Consider the following 25264-nt stretch of genomic DNA (forward strand, 5'->3'; position numbering starts at 1 on the left):
TGCATTCACTGCTCATGATGTGGTCTTCTCTAAATTGGGGCAACTTCTGCTTTGCAGAACACCTTTATTTAGTCCATAAGCATGACGCTGAGCTTTTAGTTGCCAGACCTCTTGGTGTTCTGGCTAACATTGATCCCTCAAACATCATCACTACACAAAGATTATCAGGTCCTTTAGTCCACTGCTGTTTGTGGGTCCTTTCTGTGTGCAAATTGGCTGCCATGTCGCCTACATTGCAACAGGGACTCCATTTAAAAAGCACTCTGTTGACTGCATTACACTGTGGGACCTCATGAGGTCATCAAAGGTATTGTATAATTCCAAGGGAATGGCAGCATAATAGTGGCAATGTTACTGGACCAGTAATTTAATCCTAAACAAATAATGCTCTGGAGACACAAGCTTAAATTTTACCACAAGAGCTGAGCAATATAAATTCTATTTAATAAATCAAGAATTTTAAAAAACTAGTCCAAGTAATGGTGACCTTGAAATGACCAGATAACATCCTGGTTCATTAATGTCCTGTACAGAAGGAAATCTGCCTTTATTACATGGTCTGGCCTACATGCCACAACAGATAAAACTTCTGGAGTCCTGTCACATCCAGTTGTGAATGGTGGCCACCTCACATATATAACACAAAGGCTGTGATAGTGTGGCACAGTGATTAGCACAACATTAAAGTCAATGGGAGAGGGGCGGGCAGGGAGGACTCAGGTGGTTGGAGTCACGGTAGCAGTGGTGATGATACCAATCCAACAGTGATTTGGTGCCCCTTCTGTGGCCATTCAAAAACCTCGAGGCCCAGAGAGAGGTCAGAGGTTATGGAAAATATCCTTCTGAAGGTATCAAAAGCAGCATTGGGTTTGCATGCCAAAGAAAAGCACAAGATAATGTCCTTTTGAGACGGTGGTAGAAGGGATCTCTGCGGACTTTGGAACTTGTGACAAAAGTTTTTGATGCACATTTCCGCCCAAAACAGCACCTCATAATCATGCACCTCATAATCATGTTAGTGCATTTCAATCAGAGATTACAAAGACCAGGGAAATCCATTGAATTGTTTCTCATCAATCTGGATAGACTAGCCAGTTGTTGCGGGTATGGTTCATTGAAAGGTGAAATTATTCATGACCATATTGTCGTCAGAGTCTGCGACTAAAGGCTGGCAGATTTTCTACAGATGAAACACGACCTAACACTTAATCAAGCAGTTCAATACCTCAGGCAAGCCAAACTTAGGTAGCTAATTTGGGCTTCATGCTGTTGAGATACCGAAGCTTCGGATGAGTCTGTTGGTTGGATAGGCTCAAGAGCGGCAGCCATACCCACTCAAAAGCCTGCCAAAACAGGCAAAAGTGTGAAAAATTCCACAGCAGCCATCGTGAGGTGCTTATGTTGCAGTGGTAAGAAGTAGTCCAGAAGGCAAGATTGCCTGCAAGGATCACAGAGACGTTCCACTGTGGACTGACAGGATGCTTCAAGCAGTTTTCCATGTCAAGAAATCTCAATGAAGGAAGAGGTAAGAAAACATCTACAAAATACAGACAATTCAAGCAATTGGAAATAACGATAACCATGAAATTACAGAGTTCCTTGGAGAAGAAAAGAGTCATAAGCAAGGCCTTCGGTGTGGAAAAGAAAGGCTTTAAAACGGACTTTAAAATTGACACTAGAACTGGCATTAAGATATTGGCTCATCATTTGGAATGGCTCAAAACAGCACCTATCCTTCCATAAAACATTAAATTGCAAGGTATTAATCTAAGTAAAAGGTCACATAACCACCACCCTTTGCTACAAGGACGACAGATGGTTTGAGACAATCAAAGCATACCTTTAATGAATGGAGATGTTCGTGTACAATTGGATAGTTTAGAAAAGGTAAATGATGACCTACATCAGGATAACTGGATGCCTCTTATAGAAGAATTTTCAACATCAGGTGAGAAGACAACTTTTCCATCAACAGCAGCTGGTGAGGTTTATTCCTGACCCCAGGAACAGGCTGAGATTATCGATCTCTCAGTTATTTTTGAAGATAGGCCATGGAGAGAGAGAAGGCATTGCAGCAGATGGTGACTATTTTCAAGAGGATCTTCCAGAGGTAGCTTGGCGCTTTCTTGAAGAAGATTATGAGAAATACACTGTTGCAGCACCTGTTGGAAGATGAGGTTCTGGAAATTGGGGGAGGAGGTGGCACAATGCTATTGTCACTGGACTAGTAATCCAGACATTCAGGATAATGATCTGGGGACCTGGGTTAGAATCTCACCACGGCAGGTAGTGGAATTTAAACTCAATAAAATATCTGGAATTAAAAGTCTAATCATGACCATAAAACCATTGTTGATTGTTGTAAAAACTCATGATGCTCTTTAGGGAAGGAAATCTGCCATTCTTACCTGGTCTGGCCTATAACATGACTCCAGACACACAGCAATGTGGTTGACTCTTAAATGCCCTCTGAAATGGCCTAGCAAGTCACTCAGTTGTATTCAACCGCAACGAAAACACAAAAACAGAATGAAACCGGACGGACCACCCGGTATCAAACCAGGCACCGGAAACGTCAGTGGCAAATCCAGCCTTGCCGACCCTGCAAAGCCCTCCTTACTAACATCTAGAGGCTTGTGCCAAAGTTGGGAGAGATGTCTCACGGACTAGTTGAGCAACAGCCTGATGTAGTCATACACACAGAATCATATCTTACAGACAATGTCCCAGATAGCCCTATCACCATTCCTGAGTATGTCTTATCTCACAGGCAGGACAGACCCAACAGAGGTGGTGGCACAGTGGTATACAGTTGGGAAGGAGTTTCTCTGGGAGTCCTCAACATCAACTCTGGACCCCATGAAGTCTTATGGCTTCAGGTTAAACATGGGTAAGGAAACCTCCTGCTCATTACCATGTACCGGCCACCATCAGCTGATGAATCAGTATTCCTCCATGTTGAACACCAGTTGGAGGAAGCACCGACGGTGGCAAGGGTGCAGAATATGCTCTGGTTGGGGGACTACAATGTCCATCACCAAGAGTGGCTTGGTAGTACTATCATAAACGAGCTGGCTGGGTCCTAAAGGATATACCTGCTAGACTGGGACTGCAGCAGGTGGTGAGGGAACCAACAGGAGGGAAAAACATACTTGACATCATCCTCACCAATCTGTCTGTTGCAGATGCATCTGTCCATGGCAGTATGGGTAGTCCCATGTTGAGACAAAGTCCCGTCTTCACATTGAGGATATCCTCCATCGTGTTGTGTGGCACTACCATCGTGCTAAATAGGATAAACATCGCTACTCAAGACTGGGCTTTCATGAGGCATTGTGGGCAATCAGCAGCAGCCATTGTATTCAACCAGAATCTGCAACCTCATGGCTTGGCATATCCCTCACTCGACCATTACTGCCAAGCCAGAGGATCAGCCCTGGTTCAATGAAGAATGTAGCAGAGCATGCCAGAAGCAACATCGGGCATACCGAAAAATGAGGTGTCAACCTGGTGAAGCTACAACACAGGACTTGTGTGCCAAACAGCATAAGCAGAAAGTAATAATAATATAATAATCGCTTATTGTCACAAGTAGGCTTCAATGAAGTTACTGTGAAAAACCCTAATAGACAGAGCTAAGTGATTCCACAACGAATGCATACAGATCTAAGCTCTGCAGTCCTGCCACATCCAGCAGTGATTAGACAACTCACTGGAGGAGGAGGCTCCACAAATCCTCAATGATGGAGGAGCACAGCACATATGTGCAAAAGACAAGGCTGAGGCATTCGCAACAATCTTCAGCCAGATGTGCCAAGTGGATGATCGATCTCGGTTTCCTCCGGAGGTTCCCAGCATCACATGCCAGTCTTCAGACAATACGATTCACTCCACGTGATATCAAGAAATGGCTGAAGGCACTGGATACTGCAAAGGCTTTGGGCTCTGATAACATTCCGGCAATAGTACTGAAGCCTTGTGCTCCGGAACTTGCCGCACCCCGAGGCAAGCTGTTCCAGTACAGTGACAACACTGGCATCTACCTGGCAATGTGGAAAATTGCCCAGATGTGTCCTGTACACAAGAAACAGGATAACTCCAACCCAGCCAATTACCGTCCTATAAGTCTACTCTCCAGCATTAGCAAAGTGATGGAAGGAGTCATCAACAGTGCTATCAAGCGGCACTTACTCGGCAATAACCTGTTCACAGGCGCTCAGTTTGGGTTCCGCCAGGGTCACTCAGCTCCTGGCATTACAGCCTGGTTCAAACATGTATAAAAGAGTTGAATGCCAGAGGTGAAGTGAGAGTAACTGCCCTTGACATCAATGCTGCATTTAACCGAGTATGGCATCAAGGAGACCGAGCTAAACTGGAGTCAATGGGAATCAGGAGGAAAACTCTCCACTGGTGAGTCACACCTGGCACACAGAAAGATGGTTGTGGTGGTTGGAGGTCAATCATCTCAGCTCCAGGACATTACTGCAGGAGCTCCTCAGGGTAGTGTCCTCGGCCCAACCATCTTCAGCTGCTTCATCAATGACTTCCATTCCATGATAAGGTCAGAAGTGGGGATGTTTGCGGATGACTGCACAATGTTCAACACTATTCGTGACTCTTCAGATAATGAAGCAGTCCATGTCCAAATGCAGCAAGACCTGGACAATATCCAGGCTTGGGCTGACAAGTGGCAAGTTACATTTGTTTCACACAAATGATAGGCAATGACCATCCCCTGCAAGACAGGATCGAACCATCGCCCCGTGACATTCAATGGCATTACCATCGCTGAGTCCCCCACAATCAACATCCTGGGGATTACCATTGAACTGAAAGTAATAATGTGGCTACTAGGGCAAGTCAAAGGCTAGGAATACTATGGTAAGTAATTCACCTCTTGACCCCCCAAATGCCTGTCCACCATCTACAAGGCACAAAGTCAGGAGTGTAATGGAATACTCTCCTATTATGGGCGGGATTCTCCGACCCCTCGTCAGGCCGGAGAATCGGCGGGGGGTGGCATGAATCCCGCCCTGCCGCCCGATTCTCCGCCGCCGGTTTTTCGGCGGGGACGGGAATCGTGCCCCGCCAGTCGGGGGCCGTTGGCAGCAGCCCGCCCAGCGATTCCCCGGCCCGCGATGGGCCGAGTGGCCGCCCGTTTTCGGCGGGTCCCGCCGGTACGGACCCGGTGTATTTTACGCCGGCGGGACCCGCCGAAAACGGGCGGCCACTCGGCCCATCGCGGGCCGGGGAAATCGCTGGGAGAGCCGCTGCCAACGGCCCCCGATAGGCGGGGCACGATTCCCGTCCCCGCCGAAAAACCGGCGGCGGAGAATCGGGCGGCAGGGCGGGATTCATGCCACCCCCCGCCGATTCTCCGGCCTGACGAGGGGTCCGGCCTGCTCTGCGGGCGGCCTACGGGGTCCTCGGGGAGGGGGCGCGCGGGAGGATCTGGCCCTGGGGGGGGGTCCCCACGGTGGGCCGGCCTGCGATCGGGGCTCACCGATCCGCGGGCGGGCCTGTGCCGTGGGGGCACTCTTTCCCTCCGCGCCGGCTGGTGTAACAGTCCGCCATGGCCAGCGCGGAGAAGAACCCCCCTTCGCACCGGTTGGCGTGGCACCAAGCCCATTGGAGTCGGCCTAGCCTCCGCACCTTCCGGGTGGCCCGACGCCGGAGTGGTTCATGCCACTCCTCGGCGCTGGTACGTTCTGCCCCGCCGGTTAGGGGAGAATCCCGCCCTATGTATTTTCTTTTATTCCCTTTTCTTTCCATGTAATGGTCTGTTGATCTGCTCGCAGAAAAATACTTTTCACTGTACCTCGGTACCTGTGACAATAAACAAATCCAATCCAATCCACTTGTTTGGATGAGTGCATCTCCAACAACACTCAAGGAGCTCAACACCATCTAGGACAAAGCTGCCCCCATGATTGCTCCTCCCACAAACATTCAAACCCCCCACCACCAATGAACAGTGGCAGCCGTGTGTACCATCGACAAGATGCACTGCAGTAACTCACCAAGGCTCCTTAGACAGCACCTTCCAACCCCCGACCACTACCGTCTAGAAGGGCAGGGGCAGCAGATTCATGGACTCCCCACCACCTGGAGGTTTCCCTCCAAGTCACTCACCACCCCGACTTGGAAATATATTGCTGTTCCTTCACTGTCGCTGGGGCAAAATCCTGAAACTCCCTCCCTAACAGCACTGTGGGTGCATGTACACCTCAGATTGCAGTGGTTCAAGAAGGTAACTCTCCACCATCTTCTGAAGGCAATTAAGGATGGGCACTAAATGCTGGCCTAACCAGCAACGCCAACATCCCGTAAATGGATTTAAAAAAAATTTGGCATACAATTTGAATCTACTGCCAAAGCATCTGAAGTCTCTTGATTTTTCACAGAAGTCAGTTGTGTTTGCTGTCAAAGAGCAGAATTTGTACCTTTGTCTCACTGAGCCCATTAATGAGATGCATTGTATATCGCTGGTTGACCATACAGTGTTGTTGTGGAGGACAAATGCCTGACTCAGTAGTGTATCACACTGTCAGAGTGTTGGTAGAGTCTATTAGCTTGATGCCCACACTTCTATCTCATGAGAAAATCTTCTATTCATTATAAGTTGATCATCAGGAGCTTCTACTGCTGAATAATCTTATACGATTCATTCCATTGCTAAAAATATTGTCTGATCTTGTGCTGACACAGACATCCCATCGCCTATAGTGGAATAGCTTCATGCTGAAGCAAGTGTGACAATGTTACCACTACCTACAGAAAGTGAATGTAGATTCCAACGTGTGTTGAGAAGTCATTTCTTCTTAGTTTCTTGCAATATCTACAGGAATTTTGCTGTTCTTTAAGTCATGCTGAGTTTCTCAGATGTTGAACACCTTCTTGTCCTGAATGCAGCAGCGAATGATGCAGGTGAAAAGCTGAAGTTCGAATAATACATCCCTGAGAAATAACACTCTTCACATCCTGCCAATAAGAAGTCGATCACCTTTAACCTCACTCTCTGTCCCCTGCTTCCCAAATAATTTCAACCCATCTTGCAAGGCTTGGACCAATTTCATGTTTGTTAATGATCTCACGTGCAACACCCTACCAAAAGTATCAAGTTCATACAGATACCATCAATAGATACTCCTTTATCAACCATCAGATAAATTCGTCAGAAGATCTACTCTTTAAAAATTAGTACTGATTCTGCCTGATCACATCACACTTATTCAAATACTCAGTCAATTTGTGCCCGGTACAGGTCTTTCACTCGGGACTGGATTCAAAGACTAGAGGGGCCGCGATCCTGATCTATAAGTGGGTGGTGTTTGAGGCGGGTAGAATAGTTTCGGATGTGGGAGGTCAGTACATTATGGTCAGTGGGAAACTGGAGGGGTTGCAGGTGGTATTAGTAAATGTGTATGCGCCAAATTGGGATGATGTGGAGTTTATAAAGAGGATGCTGGGGAAGATACCGGACCTGGACTCGCACAGGTTGGTCATGGGAGGGGACTTCAACACAGTTATTGATGCCTGGCTTGGACCGGTCAAGCTCGAAAACGGGCAGGGTACCAGCAATGGCAAAGGAACTAAAACGGTTCATGGAGCAGATGGGGGGGGGGGGGTGGATCCATGGAGATTTGGGCAGCCGAGGGTGAAGGGGTTCTCCTTCTACTCACACGTGCATAAAGTGTACTTCCGGATCGATTTCTTCATTTTGAGCTGGGCCTTACTGGCAGGGGTGGTGGACACGGGGTACTCGGCGATCACTATCTCAGGCCATGCTCCGCACTGGGTTGACCTGCAGGTTAGTAAAGACAGTAACAAGCGCCCGCAGCGGAGGTTAGATGTGGGACTTTTGGCTGACGAAGGGGTGTGCGAGATGCTGAGGAAATGTATTCAGAACTACCTGCAGGTCAACGACACGCAGGAAATTTCAGCAGCGATGGTCTGGGAAGCACTGCAGGCGATGGTCAGAGGGGAGCTGATCTCGATACGGGCCCATAGGGAGAAGGTGGACAGGGCAGAGACGGACTGACTGGTAAAGGAGATACTACAGATCGATAGGAGGTATGCAGAGACCCCAGAGGCAGGGCTTTTAAGGGAACGGCGGAGGCTACAGGCGGAGTTCGGCTTGTTAACTACAGGAAGGGCAGTGGAGCAGCTGAGAAAGGCAAGGGGGGGCGATCTATGAGTATGGAGAGAAGGCCAGCAGAATGCTTGCACAGCAGCTTAGAAAGAGGGAGGCAGCCAGGGAGATAGGGAAAGTAAATGACAGAGATGGGCACCTGGTTGGAGATTCAGCAGGGGTGAATAAGGTGTTTAGGGATTTCTACAGTAGGCTATATAGGTCGGAACCCCCTACGGGGCTGGAGGGGATGAGAGACTTCTTGGGGGGGGCTGAATTTCCCAAAGGTGGATGGGGAGCTGGTAGAAGAGCTGGGAGCCCCGATTGGGTTGTAAGCGATAGTGGAGGGTCTGAAGGCCATGCAGGGGTGTAAAGCTCCGGGGCCGGACGGGTAGCCAGTGGAGTTTTATAAAATGTTCTCTGGGATATTGGGGCCGGTGTTGATGAGGATGTTCAATGAAGCAAGCTAAAGAGAGGTGCTGCCTCCGACGATGTCACAGGCCACGATTTTGTTGATTCTGAAGCGGGACAAGAACCCGGAGCTGAGTGGGTCCTACAGGCCAATATCCCGGTTGAATGTGGACGCCGAACTACTGGCCAAAATTATGTCCTCCAGGATTGAGGATTGTGTTCTGGACGTTATTGGGGAGGACCAGACGGGGTTTGTTAAAGGTAAGCAGTTGGTGGCCAATGTAAGAAGGTTGCTAAATGTGATCATGATGACCCCGGAAGGTAGGGAGGTGAAGGTAGTGATCGCAATGGATGCAGAAAAGGCTTTTGATCGGGTAGAATGGGATTATCTGTGGGAGGTACTGGGACGGTTCGGATTTGGGCGGGGCTTTATTGACTGGGTCAGGTTGCTGCATCAGGGTCCTGTGGCAAGTGTACGGACGAATAGGACAACATCGGACTATTTTAGACTGCACCGGGGGACGAGACAGGGATGCCCCCTCTTCCCACTGTTGCTCGCGCTAGCTTTAGAGCCGTTGGCAATTGCTCTGAAAGCCTCAAGGGGCTGGAACGGGGGTGGGTGGATCACAGAGTCCCGCTCTATGCAGACACCTGCTTCTGTATGTATCGGACCCATTAGAGGGGATGGAAGAAATCATGAGGATTCTAGGGGAATTTGGCCGGTTTTCGGGGTATAAGCTAAATATGGGGAAAAGTGAGCTGTTTGCGGTCCAGAGGAGGGGACAGAAGAGGCGATTGGGGGAGCTGCCGTTTAGATTAGTAGGGGGAAGCTTTAGGTACCTAGGCATTCAAGTGGCGCGGGAAAGTGACCGGCTGCATAAATTAAATCTGGTATGGCTAGTAGACCAAATGAAGGACGATTTTCGGAGGTGGGACGCGTTCCCGTTATCATTAGCTGGGAGGGTGCAGACGGTGAAGATGACCGTCCTCCCGAGATTCCTATTCACGTTTCAATGTCTCCCCATCTTTATTCCACGGACCATTTTTAAACGGGTCAACAATGATCTCTGGCTTCGTTTGGGCGGGCAAGACCCCACGGGTAAAGAAGGAAATGCTTGGGTGGAGTCGGGGAGAGGGCGGGCTGGCGCTGCCAAAATTTAGTAACTATTACTGGGCGGCGAATATAGCCATGATCAGGAAGTGGGTGGTGGGAGAGGGGTCGGCATGGGAGCGTATGGAGGCGGCTTCATGCAAGGGCACCAGTTTGGGGGCGTTGGTAACTGCGCCTCCGCCATTCTCATCGGCACGGTACTCCACCAGCCCCGTGGTGGTGGCAGCCCTGAGAGTCTGGGGGCAATGGAGGAGACATGTGGGAGCAGAGGGAGCATCGGTCTGGTCCCCAATCTGTAATAATCACCGGTTTGCCCCGGGAAGTATGGATGGGGTGTTCTGGATATGGCGGAGAGCAGGGATTGAGAGGATGGGGGATATGTTTATAAAGGGGAGCTTTCCGAGTATGAAGGCGCTGGAGGAGAAGTTTGGCTTGGCGAGGGGAAACAAATTCAGGTATCTACAGGTGCGGGACTTCCTACATAAAAAGCTGTCAACCTTCCCGCTCCTACCGCTAAGGGGGATTCAGGGCAGGGTAGTTTCCAGAGGGTGGGTAGGAGAAGGGAGCGTCTCGGACATTTACAAGGAACTTATTGGGTCACAGGAGACGCAGACCGAGGAGCTGAAGCGCAAGTAGGAGGAGGAGCTGGGAGGAGAGATAGAGGATGGTGTATGGGCGGACGCATTGAGTAGACTCAACGCGGGCGCAACATATGCCAGGCACAGCCTGATACAATTTAAGGTCGTTCACTGGGCTCACATGACAGTGGTCCGGATGAGCAGATTCTTTGGGGTGGAAGACAGGTGTGCAAAATGTGCAGGAAGACCAGCGAACCATGTCCACATGTTCTGGGCATGTCCGAAGCTCAGGGGATTTTGGCAGATGTTTGCAGATGTCATGTCCACGGTATTAAAAACAAGGGTGGCGCTGAGTCCAGAGGTGGTGATTTTCGGGGTGTCGGAAGACCTGGGAATCCAGGAGAGAGGCAGACTTTCTGGCCTTTGCTTCCCTGGTAGCCCGGAGACGGATACTATTTTCTTGGAGGGACTCAAAGCCCCTGAAGTCGGAGACCTGGCTATCGGACATGGTTAGCTTTCTCTCTTTGAAGAAAATCAAGTTGGCCTTGAGAGGGTCACGGTTAGGGTTCGCCCGGAGGTGGCAACCATTCATTGACTTCGTCAGCAGAAGGGGGGGTGGGTGTTAGTTTAGCTTAGAGTAGGGTGTTAATAAAGGTGGGACCTGTAAGGAAGGGAGACAGCTTTTGCACTATGTTTATAATTTCATGTACATTGTTTATTGTGTTGTTATAATACCAAAAACTACCTCAATAAAATGTTTATTAAAAAAAAAATTGTGCCCGGTAACAGACAGGCTAGATTGGGAGAAACTATTACCGTTAGTTGGAAAATCTAGGACTCGAAGGCATAGACTAAAAGGTATGTCTCTCAGGGTGAAATGTAAATGGTGGTAGAATTTTGGAACCCTCCTCCGTAAACAGCGATTGATGCTTGTCTAACTTACGACTAAGACTGATATATTTTTGTTAGCCAAAGTTGTTATGGGATACAGCGCAAAATTGTTATGGGATACAGAGCAAATGCAGGTATATGGATTTAGTCACAGAATAACCATGTGCTCTCTGAATAGCCAAACATGCATGAGGGGCTAAATGGCTTACTCTTGTCCCAATGTTGCTATGATTTCACTAAATTTGCCTGCTTCTGACATTAGACTAGGATGTCTATAGTTGCTTGGTTTTTCTTTCCCTCCCTTCTTAAATCATCAAATGCAAATTGTGAATTCAACAGTGCAATAAATATATCAGAAATAGAAACAGTTTCACTGTGTTTTTGTAAGATCAACAAAATAGGTATGAAGCAACCTTAATTACAGTGATTATTAGAGTGAGACTCCCCAGCTTTACAATCATCAACATACAAGACAAAAAAAATTAGAGGGCGAGGATAATTTATTTCAAGTGCAGGGGCCCTTTAAATTTTTAAGTCAATGTGTGTGCGTAGCTACGCAAAAAGAACCAACTTATAGGAAACACTATACAGGCATTATAGTATTTCTTTAAATCTGCAATACAGTCTGCTTCTGAAACAATAATTGGAATTGGGAGGAATTTAGTCTACTGAAACTTCCTATCCATCCTTTTCACTCAAGTTGCTTTTAATAATCTTTCGTGATTTTGATGTTAAGCCAATGGAAGTGTAAAGTCATCCACATTGAACCCAAGAAAAATAGATCAGAATAATTTTGAAATGTTGAGAAGCAATGGACTGTTGAGGATCAGAGAAATAGCAACCCCTTTCGAAAAATCACTAAAAGCTAGTAGACAAATGCAAATAAATATTTTAAAAGGCTGTGATGTTGGCTTTTATCGCAAGCGGGCTTAAATAAAAATTGATAGTTATGTGGCTCTTCTAACCCTTCCTGAACCTCCTCTTCCAATGTCAGACACTCCAACCTCCCCCCAAAATAACCCCCCCAAGCCCAACTCATCCTCTGGTGGTTCCGACCCGAAATAGCTTCACTTAGAACATCTCAAACACCCTATTAGCCTTCTCTGGTGCAGCCACCAACCCACCTCCCATATCCTGCACTTGAACAATCTCTCTGGAAGCTGCCTTCTACCTCAACTGGCCCGCCAACAGGCAACTGGCCTTCTCCCCATATTCGTACACCACCCACCGGCCGCAGGTGGTGCATCACCTTGTCCATGGTTTCCAGATTAAACTGCATCTGCAATAGCTTCCTTCTAGCCAATAGCTCCGGGTAGGATCCTCCACATATTTACTGTCCACCACCAACATTTCCTCCACCAGCCATTGGCCCTGCATCTTATATGCAATTATCTCCCCTCACACCACTGCCTTCAACACCTCCCATAACACAGACAGCGAGACCTCCCAATTTTTATCAAACCCGACATACTTTGCTTTGTTTGGCCCCTTGTTCCGCACTGTAACCAATCACTGTTTGTCGATGTACCATTTGTCAATGTTCTCTGTTGATTATTCTTTTGTCTACTATGTACGTACTGTGTACGTTCCCTCGGCAGCAGAAAAATACTTTTCCCGGTGCTTCAACACAAAACCCCAAATCTGCCTAGCAGCCCTACATCTAATCTCCAGGCCAGCTGTAGAGACGGCCCCCTCTCCAGGTGCGGGGCATGATCTGAAATTACAACTGCAGATTTTCCACTCCCCAAACCCCCGGTTACAGACACTTCCCCATAATAAAGAAATCTATACGTGAATAGACCTTATGCACAAGCGAGAAAAAAGAAAACTCCTTGTCCACTGGGGGCAGAAACAGCCACGCGTCAACCCCCCTCACCCCCATTCTATCTGGCTACATCACAGCCTGGTATGGCAACTGCTTGGCCCAGGACCACAAGAAACTTCAGAGAGTCGTGAACACCGCCCAGTCCATCACACGAACCTGCCTCCCATCCATTGACTCCATCTACACCTCTCGCTGCCTGGGGAAAGCGGGAGGCATAATCAAAGACCCCTCCCACCCGGCTTACTCACTCTTCCAACTTCTTCCATCGGGCAGGAGATACAGAAGTCTGAGAACATGCACGAACAGACTCAAAAACAGCTTCTTCCCCGCTGTTACCAGACTCCTAAATGACCCTCTTATGGACTGACCTCATTAACACTACACCCTGTATGCTTCATCTGATGCCGGTGCTTATGTAGTTACAATATGTACCTTGTGTTGCCCTATTATGTATTTTCTTTTCTTCTCTTTTCTTCCCATGTACTTAATGATCTGTTGAGCTGCTCGTAGAAAAATACTTTTCACTGTACCTCAGTACACGTGACAATAAACAAATCCAATCCAATCCAAACATCGCCAGCAACTGCCCCCCCCCCCCCCCCCCCCAACCCCCCGCCCGCCAGAAGGGACAAGACTTTGGCTGGAATGGTCCATCTTTGGATCCAAAACCGCATTCCAGTTCCCCCTCCACTGTTAAAGCCCGAATGAAAAACCTGACTTGCCCAGCCCTTATGAAGCCTTACCTGGTCTTTCACCTGCAAGAGTGTCTCCTGCAACAACACCACATCGGCCATCTAGCTCTTCAGATGAGCCACCCAGCCCCTCACATTCCACATCACCAAACAAACTGGGATCACTCACCCCCGCACCCTTGGATCAGCCATCAACTCTACATGGGACGAACCTATCACCTCAAACTTCGCCAACCAGCGATCACCACCTTAGATGGCACCTGGCCCCACTCATCGGAGAAAAAAAAACCCAGTCACCAGTCAGCAAACTACTCCTCCCATCCCATAAATTACCCCACCACTTCTTGTTGAAACCACTCTCATCTCCCCACACCTCCTAGGCACGCCAAAACCTATCCGAACTGGATCAGCAGGCTGCAGCCCCTCCCCCTCCCTAACTTACTCCAGTTTACTGGAGAACAGCAATTTGACCCAGTGACAGTTGAGGAACAGTGATGTAATTTCAAGTCAATATGATGTATGATAATCCGTTCCTGTGCACCTGCTGTCCTTGTTTTTCAAGGTGGGAGAGGTTGTGGATTTGGAAGGTGCGATAGGAGCTTTGGTGAGTTGCTGCTGTGCATTTTGCACATGGTACACAATGCAGTCACAGTGTGCTTGTGATGAAGGGAGGAATGTTTAAGGCATTAGTGGTCGTATGAATGGATGGGGTCCCAATCAAGTGGGCTGTATTGTCCTAGATGGTATCAAGCTTCCGGAGTGTTATTGGAGCTGCACTCAAACAGGCAAATATTCCATCACACGCCTGACTTCTGCCTTATAGATGATGGAGGGACTTTGGACAATCAGGAATGAGTTGCCAGCTGCAGAAATCTCAGCCTCTGACTTGTAACAGTATTTATGTGGCTGATCTAGTTGGATTCCTTGTCAGTGGAACGATGGGGCTTCAGTGATGGTAATGCCATTGAAAGTCATGAGGAGATGGTTAGATTCTCTGTTGTTGTAGGTGGTCATTGCCTGGCATGAATATTGTTTAGCACTTATCAACCCAAACCGGATTGCTGTCCAGGTGTTACTATACGCAGGCATGATCTGTTTCACTATCGAATGAGCTGTGAATCATACTGAACCTTATGTTGGAGGGAAGTCCATCGATGAAGCAAATGAAGATGGTTAGGTTAAGGACACAACCCTGTGAAACGTCTGCAGCAAAATGCTGGGGCTGAGATGATTGGCCTCCAAGCATCTTATTTTGTGTTAGGTATAACCCTGGCCAATGGAAAGTTTTCCTTTTTGTTTTTTAGAAAATATTTTATTGAAGCATTTGTAATTTTCACAGTTTTAACAATTTAACATTTCTTAAACAACTGAGTGGGCCGACACACGCAACAACATTAAAATAACATACCTTACTACACCCCCCGCTCTATCTCCTGATTACCCGTATATTAAGTTCCCATGCCTCCCCCCCCCTCTTCTCCTCCTCCTTTCCGCCCCCCCCCCCCCCCCCCCCGCCCCCAGCAAAATCCGTCTCCGGGCCACCAGGGAGGAGAAGGCCAGGACATCGGCCCTCCCCTCCTGGGCCCCCATATCTTCCGATACCCCAAATATTGCCATTTCTGGACTCGGAGTCACCCTCCCTTCCAGGACCTCTGATATGACGTCCGAAAATCCCTGCCAGAATCCCCTCAACTTCGGACACGCCCAGAACATATGCACATGATTCGCCAGGCTTCCCCACAGCGGACACCTATCATCCACTACTCATCCGGGCCGCAGTCATATGAGCCCTATGAACCACCTTGAACTGGATCAGGCTAAGCCTGGCACACGACGAGGATAAATTAACTCTCAAGGCCTTTTCCCATACTCCAACTTCCAACTCCCCTCCCAGAAAGTTTTCCTTTTAATTTTACTAGGGCTCCTCCATGCCATACTCAGTCAAATGCTGTCTTGATGCCAAGGGCCATCACTCTCGCCTCCCTTCTGGAATTTAACTCTTTGTCCATGTTTGGATCAAAGCTATAATGAGGTCTGGAGCAGAGTGATCCTAGCAAACCCAAATTGAGCATTGAGCAGATTATTGCAGACTAAGTGCTGTTTACTCTGGCATTGTCACCAGTACCTTCCCTCACTTTGCTGATGGTTGAACGTAGGCCGATGAAGTGGCAATTGTTTGGATTGGATTTGATTTGTGCGCAGGACATATCTCTGAAATGTTCCAATTGTTGGGTAGATGCTAATGTTGCAACTGTACTGGAACAACTGGGCTAGAGGTGCAGCTAAATCTGAGAGCACAAGACGTTAGTATCACAGTGGGGTTTTTGCCAGGGCCAATAGTTCTTGCTGCATTCAGTGCTTTCAGCTGTTCCTTGATATCACTTGGTGTGAATTGAATTGGCTGAAGACTTTTTTGATTCTGGGGACCTCAGAAGACAGAGCTAAATCACCCATTCAAGACTTCTCGCTGAATATGGTACCAAATGGCTTAGCCAAGTCTTTGCACTGTCATGCTGCGCTCCCAAGCAGTTGAGCCTACCTCATCGAATGTTTATAAGGCAAAGAAAGATAGATTTTTGAACAGTAAAGGAATTAAGGGTTACGGTGAGTGGGCAGGTAAGTGCAGCTGAATCCACAAAAAGATCAGCCATGATCTTCTCGAATGGCAGAGCAGTCTCGAGGGGCCAGATGGCCTACTCCTGGTTCTTATGTTATGTTCTTATGTCCAAAACCGTAGATGGGGATGATTGAGGAGCCTCCTCCTCCGGCGGAGTTAGTTATTCAACTGTCTACCAGATTGTGATTGGATGTGACAGAATTGCCTAGCTTTTAGCTGATCAGTTGTTTGTGTGATTGCATTGCGCTACTGCATGTTGTTTCTGCTGTTTAGCATGCATGTAGTCCTGTTTTGTAGCTTCACCAAACTGGAACTTCATTTTTTTATGTGTACCTGGGGCTGTTCCTGGCATGCTCTCCTGCACTCCTCATTGAACCACAATTGGACTCCTGGCTTGATGGTAATGGTAGGATGAAGGTTGTGCCAGGCCATGAGGGTTACAGATTGTTGTTGAATATATTTATGCTGCTGCTGAGATCCACAGTACCTCCTGGATGCCCAGTTTTGAACTATTAGATCTGTTCTGAATCTATCCAATTTAGCATGGCATTATACCACACAACTCAACGGAGAATGCCCTCAATGTGAAGGTGAGATTTTTGACTCCACAAGGACCGTGCAGTGGTCACTTCTAGTTATCCTATCATGAACAGGTGCATCTGTAGATTGGATAGGATGAGGTCAAGTAGGTCTTCTTTTCTTGGTGATTTTCCTCCCACAGGCCCAATCTGGCAGATAGGTTTTTCAGGACTCGGCTAGCTCGGTCGGTAATGGTGCTACTGAGCAATTCTTAGTGACAGACATTGAAGTCCCAAAACAGACTACATTCTGTGTATTTGTGAAAATATAAGGAACATACTGCAAATCTGATATAAAAATAGGAAGTGTTAGAAATATTCAAGAGGGCTGGCGGAGGGGAAACAGAATTAATATTTATTTTTTAAACTGAAGGAAGGTAGAAATGTGATGACTTTTGTCGTTGAAAAAGTGGGAAAGAGGAAGGAAGAACAAAAGAGAAGGTCTGGGATAGAGTAAAGGACAATAATGTCATGGTACAAAAGACAAAGGGAATGGTAATACTGTAGAAAAGAAACAAAGTATTCTCAATTATATGAACAGGAAGTAGCAGGCAGATTTTTGGTCAGATCCTGGTTTTGATTTGGCAAGAATAGTTAGTGATTTTAGGAATTTTAAAATTCCGTAAGGAAGGGGCTGAAATGTATTCTGTCTCATTTGAGAACATTTCAACAAAGTTACACTGGTTAAGAAAAATTTGGACAATTCTTTTACAAAATGTTTTGGTAGGGAAAATATTAGAAATTTATTCAAGCCTCTCAGATAGAGTTTGCAGATTACGATACGGCTAAGATTGCTGTGCTTTGTTCCAAAAGCTTACAGGCCAATGTTTAGAAACTGGAGGCAGAATTAAGACTTTTGTGGAATTTGCTGGAGAAAACGAAATGGTGTTTGATTGGTGCTTTGGAAGAATTTGAAAACACTTCCTTTCGGAATCAGTTGGAACAAAGTAGAGTTTATATTTTAAGGGAGGTAGCTATTATGGTTGATAGTTAAGAATTACCCCACAAAAACATGGATGACAACAAACATTTGCTTGCAAACCCACAGAAAATCTGGAGCGATAAGAGAAGCGATAGTGAACAACATGAATTACCATGAGAGGAAATGAAAAGGCAGATGCTTCTCAGAGTAGTAAAAAAATACAGTTTAGAGAATAGATATGATTCATTGAGACCAACATGTTACTATAGCCATAAAACAGGGCATTAGACTGTTGGAAGTTAAAAGCTAAGTTGGAGCTTTTCGTGGCATTTCTAGCGTTTCTCTAGAAACTCCGGTCCAGTGACTGAAGCTTGTGACAAACAGATACCACCTCATGTGTGTAGTGAGTGTAAATCAAAACATAAAAGATTATGGAACTTTTATCTTTCAGGGTGAAGTAACTCAATTTTTGTCTGATCAAGAAGCCAAAAAGATTGCACAAAGCCTAAATGACATACAAAATCAGTCATAATAGTTACCTTTCTAACATCAGAGCTTTTTGGCTCAGTTGTCCATGTAATGATCCGTGATACTGCCAGACGTGTTTCACTGGAATTTACAAAATCTGCAGGGTCCATCTGTAGAGTCAATGTTTCGATGTATTTCAAAATGGCAACTTTCACCTGTAGTACAGGCAGAAACAGATAACATTTTGTAAATTATGGATTTATGTCCACGATAAAATCAAAATTAAAAGCAGGAACAACATGTAACTATTATTACTAATCAACATGAATTCAGAAACTATGATGGGGAACTCAAAGTTAGTTATAAGAACGTTATGCCACCCTGGGCAAGTGGACGGTCAGTTCCAGCCCTATCACAGCACAAGTGCCCCTGAGTCATAACACAAGTGAATTAACCAATAATTCTTATAAAAATTCCCGAAATTTTTGCCACTACAATGAAAATCCCCTCGTCACCACAGTACACCGCCTATTTGGGTACATTGAGGGGGAATTCAGAAAGTAACCTACCACCCCCTTTAACTATCCCACCCTCTACCAACACACACAAGATAGACAAACATATAGGTGTAGAAAGGGTTAAAATAATAAGGATTAAGGTCAAAAGATAATCTTAGAATCCCTACCGTGCAGAAGGAGGCCATTCAGTCCTTCAAATGGGCACTCTGCATACCTCTACCTATTCCTGTAATCCATAACCTAACCTGCATATCTCTGGCCATTAAAGGGTAATTTGGCATGGCCAACCCACCTAACCCGCACATCTTTGCACTGTGGGAGGAAACTGGAGCACCTGGAGGAAACTCACACAGACACGCGGAGAACGTACAAACTCCACACAGTCACCCGAGATTGGAATTGAACCTGGGCCCCTGGAGTTGTGAGGCAACCACTGTGCCACCGTGCCACCCTTAAGTAAAAGTTAAGTCTGTTCTGATTGTCCAATGTACATCAAACCAAATTTTGAGGATCTCCTGCGATGAGACCACAAGCAGTATTGTCAATGCTGAGGGAAATATTTGGTTCATGTTTAACCAATAAGCACAATTTAACCGCTCCAACTTTACATTCTCCCTTTTTTGGCAGATGGCTACCTTCAGCGATATGTGCAGCTGAGGGTTCAATACACTTGAGTTGACTGACTTTACATGCACCATTCCTTGTGTGACAACTTTTACCTCTTCATTGGGAGTTTTTGTAATCACAGTCCATATCCCCATTTGGTAACACAGACTGAAACAATACTTTGCAGATTTCAATTGTTCCTCCTTACTTTCAGAATCAGAGGATGGTACATCATTGGCGCCATGAACTTTCTGGTTGTTGTTAACAATCCATCTTCCTCTTTGTTTTCAAAAGGAATTGTTTATAGATTACTTCATCACCTTTGCTAATTGCTTCCTTTACCTTGAAGAGTCATTGTGGACCTTTAGAAGGATGTGGGTTAACCAGCCGTTCGCTTGGTATGACTTCACAGACCTTACTGTCCTCGTCCCGAATCACTGGTGCTATGCTATCATTCATATTTTCCTTCAAAGCAGACATGCTCTGGGAAATATTTGCACCTGAAGTGAATGGCAATGGGTTTACTATAAAAGGTTGTAATAAATTATTTTAGAAAAAACATTTCACTTCTGATTTGCTGTCTTCTTTACTAGCCTGGGAAGAATTACTTTTGTTCAAAATCTGTTAGTGACAGTTAATTCTTTAACAGCTGTTTATCATTACTTCATATTCAGAATCAAGATCGAATTCAAAACTCTCGTCTGACTCTTTAGCACAAGCATCACTATTAAATCTGGATTCCTCTTTCCTATGGTCACTTTTAATCTAAGAATTCTCAGAATCTGGTGATCTACTGAGTTTATCTTTGGCAAACCTCGTGAAGAATCATTCCCGTGGAAATAATTTAATCAGTATCAGCCGAATCAGATTCACTACCATTGTCACTTGATGTGTGATCAGTGCCTTTGAACATTTCTTTCTTTGAGTCACTTACTGCCCAATGAGTTTTCCTAACTCTCACGATTTGCATCTCATGTGCTATCTGCAGCCCTTCCCTTGGATTCTCTGTAATAATGGGTGTAGCTACAAACTTCATTCCTGCCAAATCATTCCCAATAGTAAGTCTACTCCTTCCACTGGGACTTCCTTAGCCACTCCGAGGACTACTGGACCTGACACTAAATCACACTCCAATTGTATTTTATACAATGGAACTGGATAAAATCGCTACCTATCCCATTCATTCACACTTCAGCTTTCATTGAGCTCTCTGAAAGGAAAACCAAATCCTTCTCCAGTACGAGGGTTTGAGTAGCACCTGTGCCCTTTACGATAGTTATGGGTTTGGCTCTGTCAGCTGATGAAAAAGGAGTGATCTTCCCCTTGGACACAAAACTCGGCATATCTCTCATATACCTCATTTCTCACACCTGCTCCCACAGCACTGTTTACCTCAGGTCTTCTAAGTCCATTCAAAAAAACACTCTGCTCTGTAGTACTCTCCACTTTTGTTCTCTTTTCAGAATCCTCCTTATGAACCCTACAGGTCCCATGGGCTTTCCTTGAAACTTACAACATGCTAAACGTACGTGTCCCACCTTGTTGCAATGGTAAGACCCAGGCTTCCAAATCTCATTTCCACCCTCAGTATCTTCCTTCCTGGCCTAAGGAGGAGATCTCGAAGCATTCCAGCTATTTTTATTCTTTACATTGGCTACCTTACTTCCTTTCACTCTCCCACTTCCTATCTTTTCAAATTTATGGGGGTGATGGAACAAATATTTAAATTTGTGGATTCACTCCTAACTGTTAGCCATAATTGCTGCCTGCCTAGCATCCATTGCCCTTTGGCTTTCGACATGGGCTCTTACTGTAGGAGGTAGGGAATTTTTTAATTCCTCTAAGGGAATGACCTCTCTCAAAGCCTCAGATAGTTTCAAATCCCAATCCTCGTACTCACCTATTTAACACTTGCAAATTCTGCATACGTCTGTCACGGCTGACTCCTTAAATTCCGACACCTTTGCCTATATGCTTCAGGAACCAATTCATATGCATTCTTTCTTACCACGTCATAATCCTTAGACTGCCACTCTCTCAGGAAAGTATAAACATCCGGTGCCCGCCCCATCAATTTACTCTTCAATGGGTAATGTCCACTTTTCTCTTGGCCACTCAGTTTGGATTATTATTTTTTCAAAAGCCCTAAAAAGGTTTCTACCTTCTTCTTATCGAATTGTGGGAAGGCCGGTATCAATTTAAACATATCTTCACTGAATTCTATTCTAGGATTAAGCACCCTCTACTTTTTGGCAGCTCCCCACTCATTTCTAGTGCCTTAAACTGGAGGTCATTCGCGAATTCCAAGTTCTGCATTTCTATCTCCATTTCTCTTTTTTTTCCCTCTCCTTTTTCACTTTCCCCTCTCATTTCTTTTTCTCTCTACCTCAGCGCTATTTCTTTTTTACTTTCCTCTCTCGTTTCTTTTTCTCTCTATCTCAGCGCTATTTCTTTTTCGCTCTGCCACAGCTCCATTTCTTTTTCTCTCTATCTCAGCACTATTTCTTTTTCTCTCTGCCGCAGCTCCATTTCTTTTTCTCTCTGCCTCAGCTCCATTTTTCCCCCGCTCTGCCTCAGGTCCATTTCTTTTTCTCTCTGCCTCAGGTCCATTTCTTTTTCTCTCTGCCTCAGCTCCATTTCTTTTTGCTGCATCTCCATTTTGTTTCATTAAGCTAATTCTACTGATTGTTGCCCTGTACCGGGCTGTGCTTCTTGCATTTCTTTCAACTTTAAATGTTGAGCAATCGCTTCCATTGTCTCCACATTCCTAGATCTAGCTGGTACCTCTATTCCTAATTTATCCACCAATTCTTGTCTTTGTGAAGATCTTTTAAATAAACCAGAGATAGGTCTTGCACCCCAAGAACATTCTTAGCAGCTTCCAGAGCCATCCTGTTATATCACTACTTGGTGACTCTTTTAATTTATACTGTAACCCCAAACTTTGACGTCTACCGTTTCAAAAATCCCAGACGAGCCCCCAATTTATGCATGCCACCCCAGGCAAGTGCATGGTCAATTCTAGCCCCAGGTGCCCCGGAGTCACAACACAAGTGAATTAACCAATACATCATATAAATTTCCCAAAACCTTTGGCCCTTGGCTCCAGGTAATTCCAGTCACCAGGTTTGTAAGTTGGAATACAATCACTGTTTATTTATAACTGGAATAAAGATGAAATGTTCAGAATTACAGCTGGATAACAGACAAGCTAACTGACTACCCCCTTTAACTGTCCCACCATCTACCCAAACACACAAGGCAAACACAGAGGGGTGGAAAGGGGTAATACAATTGAGGACTAAGATCAAAAAATAAAAGTCCTTGCTTCAGATGATCAGTTCTTTCCAGCAGGCTTTCCTCTTAGCATGCTGGTTGATCAAAGCCTCTGATTTACAGCTGATGATGGTCTTCTTGGCAGAGTCATTAATTCGGTACAGACTTACAGGCAGCAGGCCTTCTGCAGTGACTTTAGGTCTTATCAAACCTCTTCAACTCGAAGGTTCACATTCAGGCATATTCTTTCCTGAGACACTCTGTCTCACATCAAACCTTGCCTTCAGTTCGGGATTTGATTTCAAACCTTTGCAAATCTCGAGCAAATAGCACCCAGACTTACTAAAGAGAAAACTAGCCCCCAGTGACCTTATGAAAGCCAGCCAGTTTAGCTGACTTCTTTGGGATTTAGTTGAAATCATCCACCCAGACTGCAAAACCAAAAGTGAAAATAAAATGGAAACTTGTGGCTCTGTGAAATATTCCAGAAGAAAATAAAAAACAATCATCACCTGCTACTGGGCAGGTCACAGCCTTCTGGGTCATTCATTGACCACCAGTCACATCAATCAGACCGAGACCTCACTGGGGCCTGCCAATCTCCAATCACCAGTCTAAAACAGTACAGCCTTCTGGAATCTGCTTGTTTGAATTAAAGGCTGTTTCTTGCAGGCTGCTTTACTTTAAAGTCACAAGTCCATTAAACATCCATGGATCAAAAATGTAACAGCAAAAATAAAAGAAAGAGGAAAGAAGGGAATAAACAGGAGGGACTCTTATAAGACTAAAACCTGGATGTTCTGACATTTAATTTATCATCGTTAGTTCTCCCTTTTCTACTCTATCCACGTTCATGGAACCTCTGCTTTCCTGAGGCAGTGATGAATTTGTATTCACTTACTGATGTCTTGACTTTTTTAAAAAGCAAATTTTCTTGAGTAATAGTTATAACCAAAGTTCAAGCTTAATTTCCAGTTTCGTGCAGAGGAATAGGAACAGTGCATTCAGACCCTTGAGCCTAAATCACCATTCAATAAGATCATGGGTAATCCGTACATCAAATCCACTACCGGTCATTGATCCATTTGTCTTAATAGCTATATGTAATAAAAATCTGTTATTTGTCAACAGAATCAGTTGTAAAAATTAAAATCTATACTCATGATTAGAATCTGACTTATTCAGCTAGCATCAAGTGTCGAATGTGCAACAATCACATTCGTCTGCAGATGATTCATTAAGGCAGAATGCACTGCACGGATTCACCATTTTTCTGTGAAGGGAGAATGTAATAATAATAATAATCTTTATTATTGTCACAAGTAAGCTTACATTAACACTGCAATGAAGTTACTGTGAAAAGTCCCTAATTGCCACATTCCGGCACCTGTTTGGATACACAGAGGGAGAATTAAGAATGTCCAATTCATCTAGCAGCATGTCTTTCGGACTTGTGGCAGGAAGCCAGAGCACCCGGAGGAAACCCACGCAGACACGGGGAGAATGCAGACTCCGCACAGACAGTGACCCAAGCGGGAATCGAACCTGGGATCCTGGCGCTGAGCAACAGTGCTAACCACTGAGCTACTGTGCCGATGTGTGAGAAGGAAAGAACATTTCCAGGGACTTAGCTCTTAAAATTTAGGGGTGCAGCATATCAAGGATAACAGTAAGTTCTTTACTTGTATCATCCTGACCCTAGGATAGTTTCCCAGATGCAGAAAGCAGGTGGGCAAGCCTACCTGTCCACAAGCAGCAGAGAGTCAATTAAACAGGGTAAAATGACCACAGGCCCAGTCAAATGGCTATGTCATTTAGGACACAGCAAGTTCAATAGTAGTGGTACCACTGAGGCACCTTGATGATGAACATTGAAATTCCTCTCCCGAAGGACATTCTGTGCTCTGACCACCCTCAGTGCTTCTTCTAATTGGTGTTCAATATGGAGAATTACTGATTTATCAGCTGAGGGGGATTGCAGGTGGTAATCAGCATGAGGTTTCCTTGCCCAGGATGCCATGAGGGACTGAGTCATGGGGCCTGAGTCAACAGAGTCTGGAGGGAAACTCCCTCCTGACTGTAGACAACTTGGTCGCCACCTCTGGTGGGTCTGTTCGGTGGGCCAGGATAGTGATGGTGTCTGGGACATTGTCTTTAAGGTACGATTCGGTAAATAGTTGGTCAAACTATTGCTAGAAAGTTTGTGGCACAGTTCTCCCAATTCTGGTACAAGTCCCCAGATGTTAATACGGGAGACATTGCAGGGTTGGGTGTGTGGTGGTTGCTCGCAGTGCCGAGGTTGATACTGGATAGCCTGTCCAGTTTTGTTCCTTTTTGACTTTGTAGTGGTTTGGTACAACTGAATTAAAATGCTAGGCCACTTCAGACTGCATTTAAGTCAGCCACATTGATGTGGGTCTGGATCCTTATGTAGGCCAGATTATGTTAAGGACATTAGTAAACCAGAAGGGTTTTTATGATTGTCATTAACTTTTAATTCCAGATTTATTGATTTTAAATTCTACTAGCTGCCCAGATGGAATTTGAACATTTTGTCCCCAGAGCATTTGCCTGGGCCTCTGGATTACTAGTCCAGTTACATTACCAGTACACCACTTCCTCCCCGCATACTTTGTTTTT

General features: G+C 45.6%; 1 protein-coding gene across 32 annotated transcripts in view; it reads right to left on the reverse strand.

The window, feature by feature from the left end:
• Positions 1-25264, reverse strand: part of clasp2 (cytoplasmic linker associated protein 2) — a 666501-nt gene that overhangs the window by 121575 nt on the left and 519662 nt on the right. For all 32 annotated transcript variants that reach the window (XM_072467277.1, XM_072467285.1, XM_072467284.1 and 29 more), the window contains one exon: positions 18296-18439. In XM_072467277.1, the coding sequence (XP_072323378.1) occupies positions 18296-18439 (144 nt within the window). The remainder of the gene's footprint in view (positions 1-18295; positions 18440-25264) is intronic.

This window comes from Scyliorhinus torazame, chromosome 11 (assembly GCF_047496885.1).
Source record: "Scyliorhinus torazame isolate Kashiwa2021f chromosome 11, sScyTor2.1, whole genome shotgun sequence".
In the NCBI taxonomy this organism is placed as follows: domain Eukaryota; kingdom Metazoa; phylum Chordata; class Chondrichthyes; order Carcharhiniformes; family Scyliorhinidae; genus Scyliorhinus; species Scyliorhinus torazame.